This window comes from Notothenia rossii, assembly GCF_949606895.1.
Source record: "Notothenia rossii genome assembly, chromosome: 9".
In the NCBI taxonomy this organism is placed as follows: domain Eukaryota; kingdom Metazoa; phylum Chordata; class Actinopteri; order Perciformes; family Nototheniidae; genus Notothenia; species Notothenia rossii.
In genome coordinates, this window is record NC_136907.1 from 4,361,245 (window position 1) to 4,377,038 (window position 15,794).

The 15,794-nt window shown below is 40.2% G+C and overlaps 1 protein-coding gene across 1 annotated transcript in view; it reads left to right on the top strand.

Annotated features, from left to right (window-relative positions):
- rabep1 (rabaptin, RAB GTPase binding effector protein 1) overlaps positions 1 to 14,093 on the top strand; it is a 44,483-nt gene extending 30,390 nt beyond the window's left edge. The window contains exons 14-18 of the mRNA XM_079651673.1: positions 1,361 to 1,550; positions 4,349 to 4,404; positions 5,626 to 5,724; positions 8,226 to 8,342; positions 10,016 to 14,093. Of these exons, the coding sequence (XP_079507799.1) occupies positions 1,361 to 1,550; positions 4,349 to 4,404; positions 5,626 to 5,724; positions 8,226 to 8,342; positions 10,016 to 10,117 (564 nt within the window). The 3' untranslated portion in view covers positions 10,118 to 14,093. The remainder of the gene's footprint in view (positions 1 to 1,360; positions 1,551 to 4,348; positions 4,405 to 5,625; positions 5,725 to 8,225; positions 8,343 to 10,015) is intronic.
- Positions 14,094 to 15,794: the final 1,701 nt, after the last annotated feature.

The following is a 15,794-nucleotide window of genomic DNA, read 5'->3' on the forward strand; positions in this document are numbered from 1 at the left end:
TGGGTAATACAAACCTTCCTTCAATTGTATGTCGTGTTTGATACTTATGTTGTGCATATTGCGCTATAAACCTTTGTAATAATTAGAGATGTCCCGATCCGATCACGTGATCAGGGATCGGAGCCGATCACGTGATTTTCTAAAGATCGGAATCGGGAGAAAAAAATCGGGGATCAGGATTCTTTTTATTTATTTATTTTTTATACTTTTTTTAAATGTTGTATTCAATGTTACAAAACAAAAATGCCCATGTTCAAGTCTTAAAGTCATCCTGAGGCCTTAGTTTTGGCTTTTAAATTACACAACATCATGTATGTGTTGCTTCTTTGGGGCTTGTTTTCATAGACCTGGTTATTTCTCTCAGATCTGGCAACACAGTGGGCAGGGCGCAGTGTCTAATTGTAGCAGTAAGCTAACGAGTACTGATAAGCTTTATTTTGTTTTGATCCAATGCTGCACAACTGAACTGATCCAATGCTGCTGTGAAAGAAAGAAGCTATATCCATGTTGGATAGAAAATCAAATTTAAATAAAAAAATAACCTTAAGGGACAACTTGAATGCTTTTTTTTCTCTTAATGCATTGCATAAAGATCGGATCGGGAAAAATCGGTATCGGCAAATTGTCAAAATCAAATGATCGGAATCGGATCGGGAGCAAAAAAAGGTGATCGGGACATCCCTGGTAATAATACAGTCCTTTGCAACCCATTTGGCAATTGTGTTGGTTAATTTATCCGAGGTGGACTTGCTCACTGGCCTGCGTTCATTAAGGGTGGTCTGACGCAAGCCAGGTGTTGCACTGGAAGTGGAAGCCCCAACAAACTCATGCTTAGCGTTGAGATGGTACTTTAAACTTGAAGAGCTGAGGTGGAACTGAAACTCCAATAACTATTTGTTTATTTATTGTTCCATCTTTGTTCTTTCTGAACTCAAATTCCCCATCCAGAGGGCCAACCTGTTGTCCATGTTGTTTACATGCATCCGCCCCGCTGGAACACTAGAGCGACGTCTAGTGTGTTGGTGGGATGTATGGGGCGGGCCATTCTGCGCATGCGTTAAATGCGTTACATATTTTAACGCAATTCATTCAAAAAATATATTACCGCTGTTAACGTGATAATTTTGACAGCATTAGAAATAAGACATAGATGAGACTTTATTTATCCCAAGAGAAATGTGTGTGGAGCACAAAGAAGAAGTGCAAATAATACAAAATGAAATAATAAAAGATGCAATTGTACAGAATACTATGAATGCAAGAAGAAGCCACAGCTCTCTCTCTCTCTCTCTCTCTCTCACACACATTGGGCTTTTATAATATAGTTAAAGCCTGTGATGTTATTTCATTTCTTCCTCAGGAGCTTCACAGCCTGGTGGTGCGGTTTCGAGAAGCCGTGGTGGCGTTACGGACGTCAGCTGATCACATGGAGGAGAAGCTGAAGGCGGAGATTCTGTTCCTGAAGGAGCAGAACCAGGCGGAGCAATGTCTGAAGGAGAACCTGGAGGAAACGCTGCAGACGGAGATCGAGAGCTGCAAGGAGGAGATAGGTGAGACGGTTAACACGCTCTCATCACATATACGGTGGATTTGAACTCTTTTAAAGGATTAGTTCGCCCATCTCTCTCTCTCCTTCTCCATGCAAGGTTTATTATGTAGTCAGTGGTGCAAATCAGAGTACGTATACCCGTGTATAGAGTGCCACAGTGACATGTCCTAAAACCTGGAAGTAAACTTCTTCCGGTTCCTTCAACAAACACGCAATGAGATTTCTCCGTAGAGTTTAGGAAAATAGCTGGAAATAAGGTCTGTGGTTGAAACACATTTAAGAGACAGATCACGTTTTGTTCAGTCTGATCATCTCCACATGTCTACCCTACTTTTATAATGTTCTAATCATAAATCTAGTCGCCAGAAGCAAAATGCTAACGTTATGCTATAAAGGAACTACAGCAGGGTCTCTGCTTCAACGTCACGCCAACTCAAGATCCATATTCAAAACTACAGATTCTAAATGGAACGAGTTGAAGTGTTTGTTTGAACAGTCTGCAGGAGGCAGGTACTTGCTTTCAAGCAGAACAGAAACTAACTGAGAGGAGTGTTTACGTGTTCGGCGTCATGACGTACAACGGCCTCCACGACTTCTGTAGTCCTATTCAGCCACTTGGTAACAACCATCGTTTTTCAGACACGTCCACTCTTCAGAAATCACCAGTGGGGTCACTGCTGATGGATTTAATGTCGTAGAACAAAACGTGATCCGTCTCTTCAATGAGTCTCAACCACAGACCTTAGTTCCAGATATTTTTCTAAACCCTTTGGAGAGATCCCATTGGCTCTGAGACGAGGGGACAGGAAGTGGTGAAATGCTGACTCACTTCCTGGTTTTAGGACGTGTCACTGTGGCACTCTATTGTTTACTATTATAGTACTATTCTCACATACTTCACCCTTCAATGCAAATATAGTACTTTTGTCTCTAGGTGAGAACGTTTAATAAGCTTTCATCAGATACACGCTAGATACACTTATGTTTAACGCTTTTAAAGGATTAGTTCAGCCAAAAACTAACTTCTCTAAGAAAATTTGTTTTTATTTGATGGTGTTGAAGAGATGTTTTTATTGCGGTTGTATAACGGCCCGTCTACACCACAGGCATCGAAAAATGCTTTCAACGCTTCGCCCATTCACTTGAATGGGGTGACGTAGAAGATTTGTAATCTTCGCCGAACTGCATTGTGGGGAGCATGGCATGGCTTTGCGAGCATCTATCGGTTGTTCAACTTTTGATGCTCCCGATGCTTTCGAAGCTGTCATCAGCCAATCAAATCCCGTTTATGCAAATCCCGCCAGTGTAAGCGCTAGCCAATCAAACCGCGTGCAAGCTGGGAGAGCCAGACCGCAGTTCATTTCCTCATATTCCAAACGAGATATTACGGTAGCAAATCACCCGGTTCTTTACGACCAGAACTATTTACCGGGATACAAACCGGAGGAACCAGGCATGGAGGGAGGTGGCAGAGACAGTGGGTGAAACTGGTAGGTTTTCGCCTGTTTGGAGAGTTTATATCCAGTTTACTTCGTTTTAACATTGCTATTGCTTTGTATGTCGGGGGCGGGAGATTCATGTGATTGGTTGTTGGTCGTGTTGCTCGCAAAAAATTGCCAAGCTTCTGACACGCCCAGCTTCAAGATTTTTTGATGCCTAGAGTGTAGACGGGCCGTAAGGTATTTTTTGTATCCATACTCAGTTTATCAGTCTAAGTATTGTTAGTATTGTTTACAAGAGTATTATTCTGACATACTTCACATACTTTTTCTCCACTATATTTATTTATTGTTTTGATACTTTAATTACTTTTTGCCAGCAAAAACTCCCTGTTATTCCACCTTGGTATCATTATGTAATCAGGACATTGACATCTGTAGTTTAAGACCTTAGTATTAATGCTTTTATTCAGAAAGACGGCAAAAAAAGGGTTTAAAATGTCCAAATTTCCTGTTTTCATGCGAGGATAATCTTTGAATCTAATTTCGCTGGATTTTTGAAAACATTGTTGTATTTTGATTTCCATCCGTCCTTGCATGGATGAAATACTCTTGGATAAAGCTGCAAAGGCATATTTAGAAGTTTTTTTCTGATGTTTTCTGACCTATTTTCTGTTGTTTGTCTGTTTGCGTTGATAAGACCCGGAGGCTCCGCTGTCTTTAACGCGATGAAATATATATCTGTTTTTCTTGCACCATATAGAGCCGAGGAAAACTTGGACTGTAAACAATTTCAGTGATTTTTGGGTGAACTGATCCTTTAACTTCTGTGGGGATGTTTCCAACGTGAATATATTTTACTTTCTGGATTCTTTTTACATTTTCTTCTATTTCTGCTTTTCCTTTCCGTTGATTACTTTCATTCAGACATCTTGGAAGGTACGAGAAACACTTTGAGCGGGCTTACTTTAACTGCTTGTGTGTGTGTGTGTGTGTGTGTGTGTGTGTGTGTGTGTGTGTGTGTGTGTGTGTGTGTGTGTGTGTGTGTGTGTGTGTGTGTGTGTGTGTGTGTGTGTGTGTGTGTGTGTGTGTGTGTGTGTGTGTGTGTGTGTGTGTGTGTGTGTGTGTGTGTGTGTGTGTGTGTGTGTGTGTGTGTGTGTGTGTGTGTGTGTGTGTGTGTGTGTGTGTGTGTGAGATACCTGTCAGACTAATGAATAACTACAGAGTGTCTACAGTACATAGTGCTTCTCCCTCACATGCTTTGAAGTGTGTTGGAATGGCTCGATGTGGGTTTTAAGAAACCACTTAAAGGGAATCAGATTTAATGATCCCCTTGGTGACGTCTCCTCTCCTCCGACAGCATCTTTCTCCAGCCTCAAGACGGAGATGGAGAGGATAAAGGCAGAGAAGGAAAAGGTAATACTTGGAACTTATATACACCTAAATGAAATCGCTCAGTCAATGCAGACAGCTGCCATTTTCTTTGTTCAATATTAAAGTGAGAGCGTGTCTTTTGCATCTGCAGTTACATAATACCCAAGGTAAAATGTGTGTTTTCAGATTGATCCGATCATTTGAATAAATTCAGTGCTTGAGCTAATCTAGATAATTACCGTCCGACGCTGAACTTAGAACTTAATCAGTGTATTGTTTTCAAACCGACACCATCATGTCCTAATCATTTGACGACACTGTATTTTTGTTTCGTTTCTACAAATCCAGGCTTTTAGAAAATATCCTGCTGATCAACATTTATTCAAGTATTGCACTTTAGAAGAAATATACTTATTTAGTTAACTCATAGTTTCTAGCTACTTTTTACATTTTAAACACATGGTATGCTTTAAGGATATGATGCAGTACTGTACTACTAACTTTGCTAAACTTTAAAGTATTTCAAATGTTATGACATGTGTATGTTGTTATTCATTAGTTGTTGTTATTGATAAAAAACAGCATGATACAATGGGGGAAAGCCATTCTGCATACTGAGTACTTTTGCTTTTGATACGTTAACACAATTTTGCTGACAAAAACACAACTTCAGTTCGTCTGTGAGATTAAAATCTGAATATGAACATAAGCGCCTTTAAGACCATAGTATTTCTACTCTTACATAAGTAAAGGATTGAAACACTACTTCCACCTCTGGTCAAATGTATTATCTGCAGTACCTGGGTGTATTCTTGATGTACTCTGTGGTTCCTGGAGTTCATTTTCTTTGTTTAATATTAAAGTGAGAGCGTGTCTTTTAGATCAGTTCTTCAGATTGATCTGCTGCTGGCAAATGTCCCAAAATCCACCAAGTATTTTAATAAGTTCAGTCCTTGAGCTAATCTATTTAATTACTGTCCACTGCTGAAATTAAACATAATCAGTCTTAAAACCTACATGTTAATGTCCTAATCGTTTAAATACTGTATTTGTGTTAAGCTTCTGTCCATACATAAGAAATCTGATAGACGTGTATTTATTATAACGTGAACTTCCCTATTCCAATTTGATGCTACTTATATTTCTACTCCACTACATTTTTAAGGCATATATTGTGTGTTTTACTCAACTACACTTATTTAACACTACATGTATTAAACACACTGCACTGTGTATTATTGATGTACTCTGTGGTCCCTGTAGTTTGAGAGGAGTCTGTCGGAGAAGACGGAGACTCTGGAGAACCTTCAGGGTCTGAGGATCAGTCTGGAACGGCAGCTCAGAGAGCTCTCCACTGCAAAGGTCATTCACACACACACTCACCTGCACACCTCACACACACTCACCTGCACACCTCACACACACACTCACCTGCACACCTCACACACACTCACCTGCACACCTCACACACACTCACCTGCACACCTCACACACACTCACCTGCACACCTCACACACACTCACCTGCACACCTCACACACACACTCACCTGCACACCTCACACACACTCACCTGCACACCTCACACACACTCACCTGCACACCTCACACACACCAAACTCACCTGCACACCTCACACACACACTCACCTGCACACCTCACACACACACTCACCTGCACGCCTCACACACACTCACCTGCACACCTCACACACACACTCACCTGCACACCTCACACACACTCACCTGCACACCTCACACACACTCACCTGCACACCTCACACACACCTAAACTCACCTGCACACCTCACACACACACTCACCTGCACACCTCACACACACACTCACCTGCACACCTCACACACACTCACCTGCACACATCACACACACTCACCTGCAAACCTCACACACACACTCACCTGCACACATCACACACACTCACCTGCACACCTCACACACACACTCACCTGCACACCTCACACACACTCACCTGCACACATCACACACACTCACCTGCACACCTCACACACACTCACCTGCACACCTCACACACACTCACCTGCACACCTCACACACACTCACCTGCACACCTCACACACACTCACCTGCACACCTCACACACACTCACCTGCACACCTAATACACACTCACCTGCACACCTCACACACACTCACCTGCACACCTCACACACACTCACCTGCACACCTCACAAACACACTCACCTGCACACCTCACACACACACTCACCTGCACACCTAATACACACTCACCTGCACACCTCACACACACACTCACCTGCACACCTCACACACACTCACCTGCTCACCTCACACACACACTCACCTGCACACCTCACACACACAGTCACCTGCACACCTCACACACACTCACCTGCACACCTCACACACACCAAACTCACCTGCACACCTCACACAAACTCACCTGCACACCTCACACACACTCACCTGCACACCTCACACACACCAAACTCACCTGAAGCAGTGTGTGTGTGTAGACGTGAGCTTCCTGGAGCAGTTGGCACCTTGCATGGCGTGAATGGAGTGTGAATGTAAAGCCCTTTAAGGAGTGGTAAAGACAGGATGTGTCCCCTCTTCTTCATGTCTCTTCTACATCAACATGTGTCCCCTCTTCTTCATGTCTCTTCTACATCAACATGTGTCCCCTCTTCTCCATGTCTCTTCTACATCAACATGTGTCCCCTCTTCTCCATGTCTCTTCTACATCAACATGTGTCTCTCTTCTTCATGTCTCTTCTACATCAACATGTGTCCCCTCTTCTTCATGTCTCTTCTACATCAACATGTGTCCCCTCTTCCTCATGTCTCTTCTACATCAACATGTGTCCCCTCTTCCTCATGTCTCTTCTACATCAACACGTGTCCCCTCTTCTTCATGTCTCTTCTACATCAACATGTGTCTCTCTTCTCCATGTCTCTTCTACATCAACATGTGTCCCCTCTTCTTCATGTCTCTTCTACATCAACATGTGTCCCCTCTTCTCCATGTCTCTTCTACATCAACATGTGTCCCCTCTTCTACATCAACATGTGTCCCCTCTTCTTCATGTCTCTTCTACATCAACATGTGTCCCCTCTTCTCCATGTCTCTTCTACATCAACATGTGTCCCCTCTTCTACATCAACATGTGTCCCCTCTTCTTCATGTCTCTTCTACATCAACATGTGTCCCCTCTTCTTCATGTCTCTTCTACATCAACATGTGTCCCCTCTTTTTCATGTCTCTTCTACATCAACATGTGTCCCCTCTTCTCCATGTCTCTTCTACATCAACATGTGTCCCCTCTTCTCCATGTCTCTTCTACATCAACATGTGTCCCCTCTGTGGAAAGAGACTCTGAAAGTTTCAGGAACAAAGATTCTCTCTCTTTTTGATCCATTTCTATAAAAACCTGTCTGAAAATGAGCTGATCAGATTTTGGCCACTTTATGATGTCATAACGATGTTTTGTCTTGTGTAACCATTAGCCAATCAGCAACCAAGGTAACCCCCCCCCCCCCACCTTATCACCTGAATCTCCTCCTAGAGCTCCATTGAGTTCTTTGTAACCAAATGTCTCTCTGAGGGGCGTGGGGAGGGGCTCCTTATTTTCTTCTAAAGTAACAGACAGAGAATCAGCACTTTGGAAACAGGGCTGAAACAGAGGGGGTTATGGGTAATGCTGCAACGACCTGTTTGGTGTTTCAGCCAATCAGAGACAGGCTCTGTATATATCTGAGACCTCTGATATATTGATGAGAAACAGTTTGATAGAGGATCTTTAACATAGCTTCGTTGGCCCAGTCCTGGCTCTGTAATCTAGTTTTAGTTGTGTTGACTTCCTGCAGAGTGCGCTCCAGACTCAGGCGATGGATGAGAAGGACAAAGCTCAGCGGCTGCAGACGGAGCTGGACGTCAGTGAGCAGGTTCAGAAGGACTTCGTCAAACTCTCTCAGACTCTTCAGGTGAGAGAGAGGAGTGTTTAGAATAGAATTGGACACATGTTCATGCACACAGTGACATTTGTTCTCTGCTTTTTACCCATCCTAGTACCAGAGATGATATCCTAATAAAGATAACTGTAAATGTATGAACCATGTACACCAAGACACATTTCTCGTGTGCGTTAACCTACTTGGCGATAAACATTATTCTGATGCTTGTTTACAAGATGTTTATTCCACTTGTTCGAGGAAACAAAAGCATGCATCCTTGGATAAATGGGGAAAAGGACACTGAAAATACATTATTTTGACTATTTTTTGGTTAGTATTACAAACTAGAACTGTGATGTAAGGCAGGACAAAACATTTTGATTGTGTTTTTGAGCTTTAAATGGATTATAATGAGTTGTTTATGGCGCTCTGCAGGTTCAGCTGGAGCTTCTTTGAGTGCATTTGAAACTCAGGACTTTCATTTGTAAAATAGTGTTTTCACACCGTGGTAAAACTACTTTTCCACTTCTAGTTTGTGGCTGATTCCAAACACAGCTTAAATGTTTTTGTTTTGTAGTTTGTATACAGAGATTTCAGTTAGTAAAAGCAGGCGAGAAGGAAAGAAACGCTCTGACCCGAAGCCTTAGACTAACAGTTAACAGGAGACATGCCAAAGGGTTAATCGTTTCAAAGTAAATAATGACAAATAAAGAATTGTTGTGTTTTAATTGAATAATAATGAGTTATTTGTGGCGCTCTGCAGGTTCAGCTGGAGCTTCTTTTAGTTCATTTTGCTGATCTTTACTTTTACTTTAGAAAAACTCAGAGTTTTTGTTTGTAAAATAGTGTTTTCACACCGTGGTAAAACTACTTCTCCACCTCTAGTCTGAGAGCTTAAATGGGTTTGGTTGGAACGTTTGTATACAGAGTTTTCAATGAGTAAAACCCGGGGAGTAAAACAAAATTGATCATGAGACAAAGTGGGGATATGTGAAATGAAACGTTCTGATCCGAAGCCTTAGGTGCTGTTTACACGGGAACGCAAACGGGTTGTATCCGCTACTTTTCTCTTTCGTATAGCCCGTTCGTTCACACGAGGCCGTAACGGAACCGCGGAAACGGGCCCCGCAAACGATAACGGTTCCCAAGGTGGATAGATCTGTGGACGGAACGCTGTGGGGGGCCAAACGTCTCTGTGTGTACGCCCTATATGATTTCCTGATAACGATGAAGCCTTAGCCCCGCCTCTCCCCTCCTCTGCTGCTCACTGCTGTAGCATGGTCAGTAGCTACTGTCTGCTACTGACCATGATACAGATGTTAGTGCACAATCTACAGCTCCTCTACCACAACCATCAGCAACAAGTGGACATGGAGAGCTACATGAACTACATGTTGCTAAATCCACCGCGGGGCATAAACAGAAGGGCAACCATGGCAACCATGCTCGGGGGTCTTCTTCGCTGCTTTTGGTGTATTTTGTGGCGGAAGACAGCGCCACTTACAGGCCCGGCATATGTACTACAGCGTCTCCAGCGCTTTCGAGCGGTCTCGTGAACGGAAGAGTTTTTTGATATCGTGTTCGTTTGCGTGTAAACGGGGCCTTAGAATAACGGAGTAAACAGGAGACATACCAAAGGGATAATCAAAGGGATTTGTTGTGTTTTAATAGAATAATAATGAGTTATCTGTGCGTTTCTGCAGGTTCAGCTGGAGCGAATACGACAGGCGGACTCTTTGGAGCGAATCAAAGTCATCCTCAACGACACAAACTTCACTGACATCAACCAGCTTCCAGACACATGATGACACTGACAGCAAACTGCTTCAGCTTCATTCCCCCTCCCCCTCCTCCTCCTCCTCCCCTCCCCCCTAACCACCACAGAAGAAGAGTTTTGGAGGGACTAAAGGAGCCTTTTTCTTGTGTACAGAGCACACTGCGGATAATAGAATAATGAAGAAGAACACTACTACTACTAAAACAAGAAAAATGTAAATAAGTAAATGTGTGATTGTTGACGGGGGGATCTCCCTGTGGGTCTGTCTGTGTCTCGTTTCTACTGTAGATATATATTTCCGTCTGTTAGCTCAACCAAAAAAGGTTTGTCGTCGTCTAAAAGCACTTTTCATCTCTTTCCAGGTCAATTTAGACGAAAATTGGATGCATACATTTTCCTCGTCCTTGCTTCCCTTTTCCACTCGCTTCCTCTTTCCTTTCCACTGTCGTTGTTCTGTGACATTTTCCTCCTTGTTTTGGCTCATTCTCGCCCTGTGACAAAGACACGATGAAGGACACTCGTTGGAAATACTTGCACATAATTTAACTGAGAACAGGATTTCAGCAACATCCTTCATCTTCTCCTCACATCTGACACGACATTTTTTAAAAGCTGCTCAAACACAGGGAAGAAATATCCATGTCCTGTTTCAAAGATTTATTTTCCACCATTCTTGAAAATCTTGAAGACACAGAGGAAGTGGAAAGTGGATTTTATACCGCGTTTCCTTTGGATTGGTTTCCTTAGTGTAATTTAAAAGCTGTTGAATAACAATGAGCAGTCAAAGAGCAATTAGCTGCTCATTCAAAGACACTTAAAACCTCTTGAGAATTCAGTGGGTAAAATCCCAACAAAATTAATTTCACTTTTTGTATTAATGATGTGTCGACAAGGTTAATTAATCACCACTTTGAGGCTGCTAATGGGTTTCATTTCAACACTTTTAAAGCTGGGTTATGCAGAGTTTCTTTTACCGTTATTGAGTAAAAAATAATCCACAGTCACCTCTCATTGTAATTCAAGCCTTATTTGAAAATCAGACTCCTGCTGTTTTTAGGGTTTATCAAATCTAGCCTGCGACCAATCGGCCACATCATTTCAGAGAGAAAGCCTTCCTATTGGCTGTTCAACAAAAGTAGATTTCCGAAGTTAAACGCCTGATTCAACGGAGGAAAGTCCTGCAGATTAAGTGGCTTTTCATGCATTGGCAACGACACTGGCACTGCAAAGAAACCCCGAAAAAAAACGAGCGAAAGTGGCACGCAATGCCGTTCGCTTTATTCTTCAATCATGGCGTGTTATTCCCAAAGGGCTTGACAGATGGAGGGCTGTACGTTCAATGTTTGCCTCTCCAGAAAACTGCCTAACTGGCTAAGACTTGAAGGACAATGTGCGCAAAATAGGATGAATTATTGCCAAATAATGCAAGAACGAATCTGCCTATACCAGCTTTAAAGTGTCAGGGTGTTAGAGAGCAAATCAAAAAGACTGATCTGTGATTGATGTATTATTCAATCAAACAACAAATTAATCCTTAAGACCTCAGAAAGTTCTTAAATTCAAATAGGCTTCATCATTAGTCAGCTTTCTGGAACTCTTTCAGAAATGGACTCTGAGATTTGAAATGGGAACCACCAAATTAAAGATTCAAAATAAGCATTGCGAAAACCAACCACGGCAAAAAAAACGTGTTTACCCAAAGACGTTGAACTCAAAAGAAAATAATCGTTTTTCTCCTTAACATCAACAAAGCTTACACATTTTCAAATGTTAAATTCACATTTAAAAATCGATTTTACAGTGAAAATGTAAGAAGGGAGCTTATGGGAGAAAGCTACTTCACACCTCGACACAAAAGCCGTAAAAAGTGTGTTTTCCTTAAATTGCAATAATAATAATAAGGACCCTCAGATTTAAGCGTATTTCAGACGCTTTCAGACCATCTCGAAGTGTTTCTAATGAAGCATCCTGAGGCTTTTACCCATTCTTAAAATGACAAATTGTGCTTTTTAATTAACCATATTTAATCAAGGCAGTTTAACTAAAGATACGGATTTTAAAACCACAAGATTACACATTAAATCTGTGTGTTTTGAGGTGTGATTTTGAATTGGTCTGAGGAAGTGGAGGTTTCTTTTTGGTATATTTGACAATTATTATTTCCCGACGCAAGAGGTGGCACATCAGCTGCTGCAGTTTTAAAATATTAAGACAAAATGTAAAGAAAGACAGACTTCTGGAGCTGAAGAAAGTGGAAAATGACTAGTTTTAACAACATTCACTAAACTCTTGATGTTCAAACATGCAGACAGAAAAGTAGGATTCCACCAATTAACTAAATTCAATTGTTTTGTTTTGTTCCCAGCAGTCTGCTTTGAATACAGACGGTCCCTCGATGTCACTTTGAACGGTTAAAATGGCACTAATGAACTTCTATTGAAAACAAATCATCCTGAAGTGATAAAGGAGGACTTCTCTCTGTATTGTGATTAAAACAATATCCATATAATCCGTCACACAGCAGCTTTTAGGACATGTTGATTACTGTTTTCCTTTGTTGATGTGCATGTATTACATTTCCTTTGTGTTGTCTATACTGTAGATATCTGACGTTGATATTTATGAATGATCCAGAAATATCAAGTTGCACTGACAGAAAAACCGTGTGTCTGATTGTGAGCGGAGAAACGGTGATAGATAATATTCATGATGTGTTTCTTCTCTGAAAAGGCCTTATTGCATTACGGCTTGGTGTGTTTGTGACATTTAAAACCCTCTAATTTAACGTGTGTCTCTTTACAGTAACTCATTTTACTCGTGGCCCATATGGCGTTATTATGAAGATTCATCACCGCAGACATTCACTGATTTGTATTCAATAATCTCTGATCTAACACTGCTGGATTATATGAAAATATGTACGTTAAATCCCCAAAATGATGGAGTAAATGTTGAAATGTTAGATGGATGTTTGAATTTGTCTGAAAGCTCAAACTGTGCAGGGGTGTCAAACTCAAGGCCCGGGGGCCAAATCCGGCCCGCGACTTCATTTTCTGTGGCCCTACAAGAGCTTGCAAAGAACAATGCGTTTATGATACGGTTACATGCCGATTCACAGAAGCACGTTGCCCATAAACTACATGTCCCACAATGCATCTCAAATTTGACTTTTTTCTCAGAATTTGCCTTTTTTTCTTCTCAATATGCCTTTTTTCTTAGAATTGTTTTTGTAAATGATGTTTTTTTTTCAAAATTGTACTTCTTTAAAAAAAAAAAAATTGTGACATTCTCACTGAAGAGACTTGCAATTATTTTCCCTAGACTTCTGCTTTCAGACGTAGTTAATTATGAAGTTATTACCCTATCCGATAATAATCAAACGCAGAGGAAAATAATGTAATATAATACATTATTTTATATATATTAAATATTTATGTATTTTTATATAGTCTTAAAGTTACAACCGGCCCTTTGGGTGCAGCCATAATGCTGATGTGGCCCGTGATGAAATTGAGTTTGACTCCCCTGGTTTAAATAATGAAAAATGACACTCGCAGCTTAATTATGAGCTATACATATGTGGTTTAGATGAGTTTGAATTGTGAGCAGATCAGATTTGTGTTATGTTTTAAGAAATGTTTAATTTACTTCGTATGACAAATGCAAACTTCAATTTCCCTACCATTACATTTATGTTATGTTAGGGAGTAGTCAGTTCATGAAGACATAATCATGCAAATCGTTTATTTTAAATATCAGTGTTTGTTCTTAAAGAACCAGAAAAGGATCTTTGTATTCTGTGTTTGCACTTTATTGTTAAATGTACATTTTTCGCTCAATATTAACCACTTATTTCTGATTGAAAGTGCACAGTTTGAGCTTTCAGACGCAGCTTTTATCATTCCACTTAAAGCATTGTTATCATGTTTTACATTGTAAGATCTGTACGAAGGTTAGACAAGTGAAATGGCATCCAGTCTAAAATAAAACACTCCTGATCCAGACCTCTGTTCTTTTAATAGTTTTAATGGATAATAAATCAGCAGCTACAGGAATCTAAAATGACTCTATGTGCTTGGGTTTCAGTAAAGATGTCAACCGTTTTGACAACAACAAGAATACATCTTCTTAAGACTTGAATATTTGTGATTTTCTGCAGCTTTCATGCCTTTACAAATTGTCAAATTCCCTGCTGCATATTGGCTGTTATTCTTCGGTTTACATGCATCTGTTACGTTCCCTAATAGTCTAGACTCTAGGGCAGGGGAATAAAACTCAATTTCATCGCGGGCCACATCAGCATTATGGTTGCACTCAAAGGGCCGTTTGTAACTTTAAGACTATATAAAAATAAAAATAAAAATATATCATAAATATAAAATAATGTATAATATTACATCATTGCCTCTGCATTGGATTATTATCGGATAGGGTAATAACTTCATAATTAACTACGTCTTAAAGCAGAAGTCTAGGGCAAATATTTGCAAGTCTCTTCAATGAGAATGTCACAAAATGGTTTAAAAAGAAAAGCCAAATTCTGGAGAAAAAAAGTAAAAAAAATTCTGAAGAAAAAAAAGTGATATAAAAAAAGTCAAATTCTTAAAAAAGGGGAAATTCTAAGAAAAAAAGGTGTATTTTGAAGAAAAAAAGTCAAATTCGGAGAAAAAAGTCAAATTTGAGATGCATTGTGGGACATGTAGTTTATGGGCAACGTGCTTCTGTAAATCGACATGTACAGTAACCTGTAATAAACATATTATTCTTTGCAAGCTCTTGTGGGGCCACAGAAAATGAAGTCATGGGCCGGATTTGGCCCCCGGGCCTTGAGTTTGACACCCCTGAACTAAAGACTTGAATATTTGTATTTTTCTGAGGCTTTCATGCCTTGAAAAATTGTCAAATTCCCTGCTTCATATTGACTGTTATTCTTCGGTTTACATGCATCTGTTACGTTCCCTAATAGTCTCTAGGGTTTCAAGGGAAGAGATTGAATAACCGGGAGACACAAAGAGGAGAAGAAACTGATTTGCAAAACTAAAGATTTTTTTTTTAATGACTCAAAACAAAGAGGGCTCACCAGACAATTTACAAAACAAAGCAAACTATAGAACAGCTTTCTTACAAGAGACAGAGATAAACAATGGAACACATCTCCTTCCACTTAACACAACTATTCACATCTAATTGCCACGTCTCACACAGAGAGAACACACAATCTGCCCAGGTACAGTAACACACTGACGTCCAGCAGCTCCGAGGGGAAGAGAGGCTGCAGGTTTATCACTGTGAAATAATCAAATAAGCCCTTATCTCACTATACAATGCAGGTGACTGCTGTAATAGCCTTTTAAAGAAATATGAGGATGTACATAAAATACATTAAAGGACCTAATTAACAAGTATATATATCTGGCCAAAGAGCAACAATAAAATAAGACACAAACTATATAATATATGATATGATTATGTTTTTAAATATATTTCATATTTTTAATTTTATCTTATTTATTTAACTTTTATTTTTCATTTATTTTTAATTTCTATTTATGTATTCTTTTTTACGCTTATTATTAATTTGTCACATTTTATTATTTACTATTTCTTTTATTACTTTATCTATTTTAGAATTCAGATGGCAGCAGTAATAGCTCTATTCAGCCTCCAGGGGGCATCCTTCTCATTAACAACTTCGAACCCCGCCA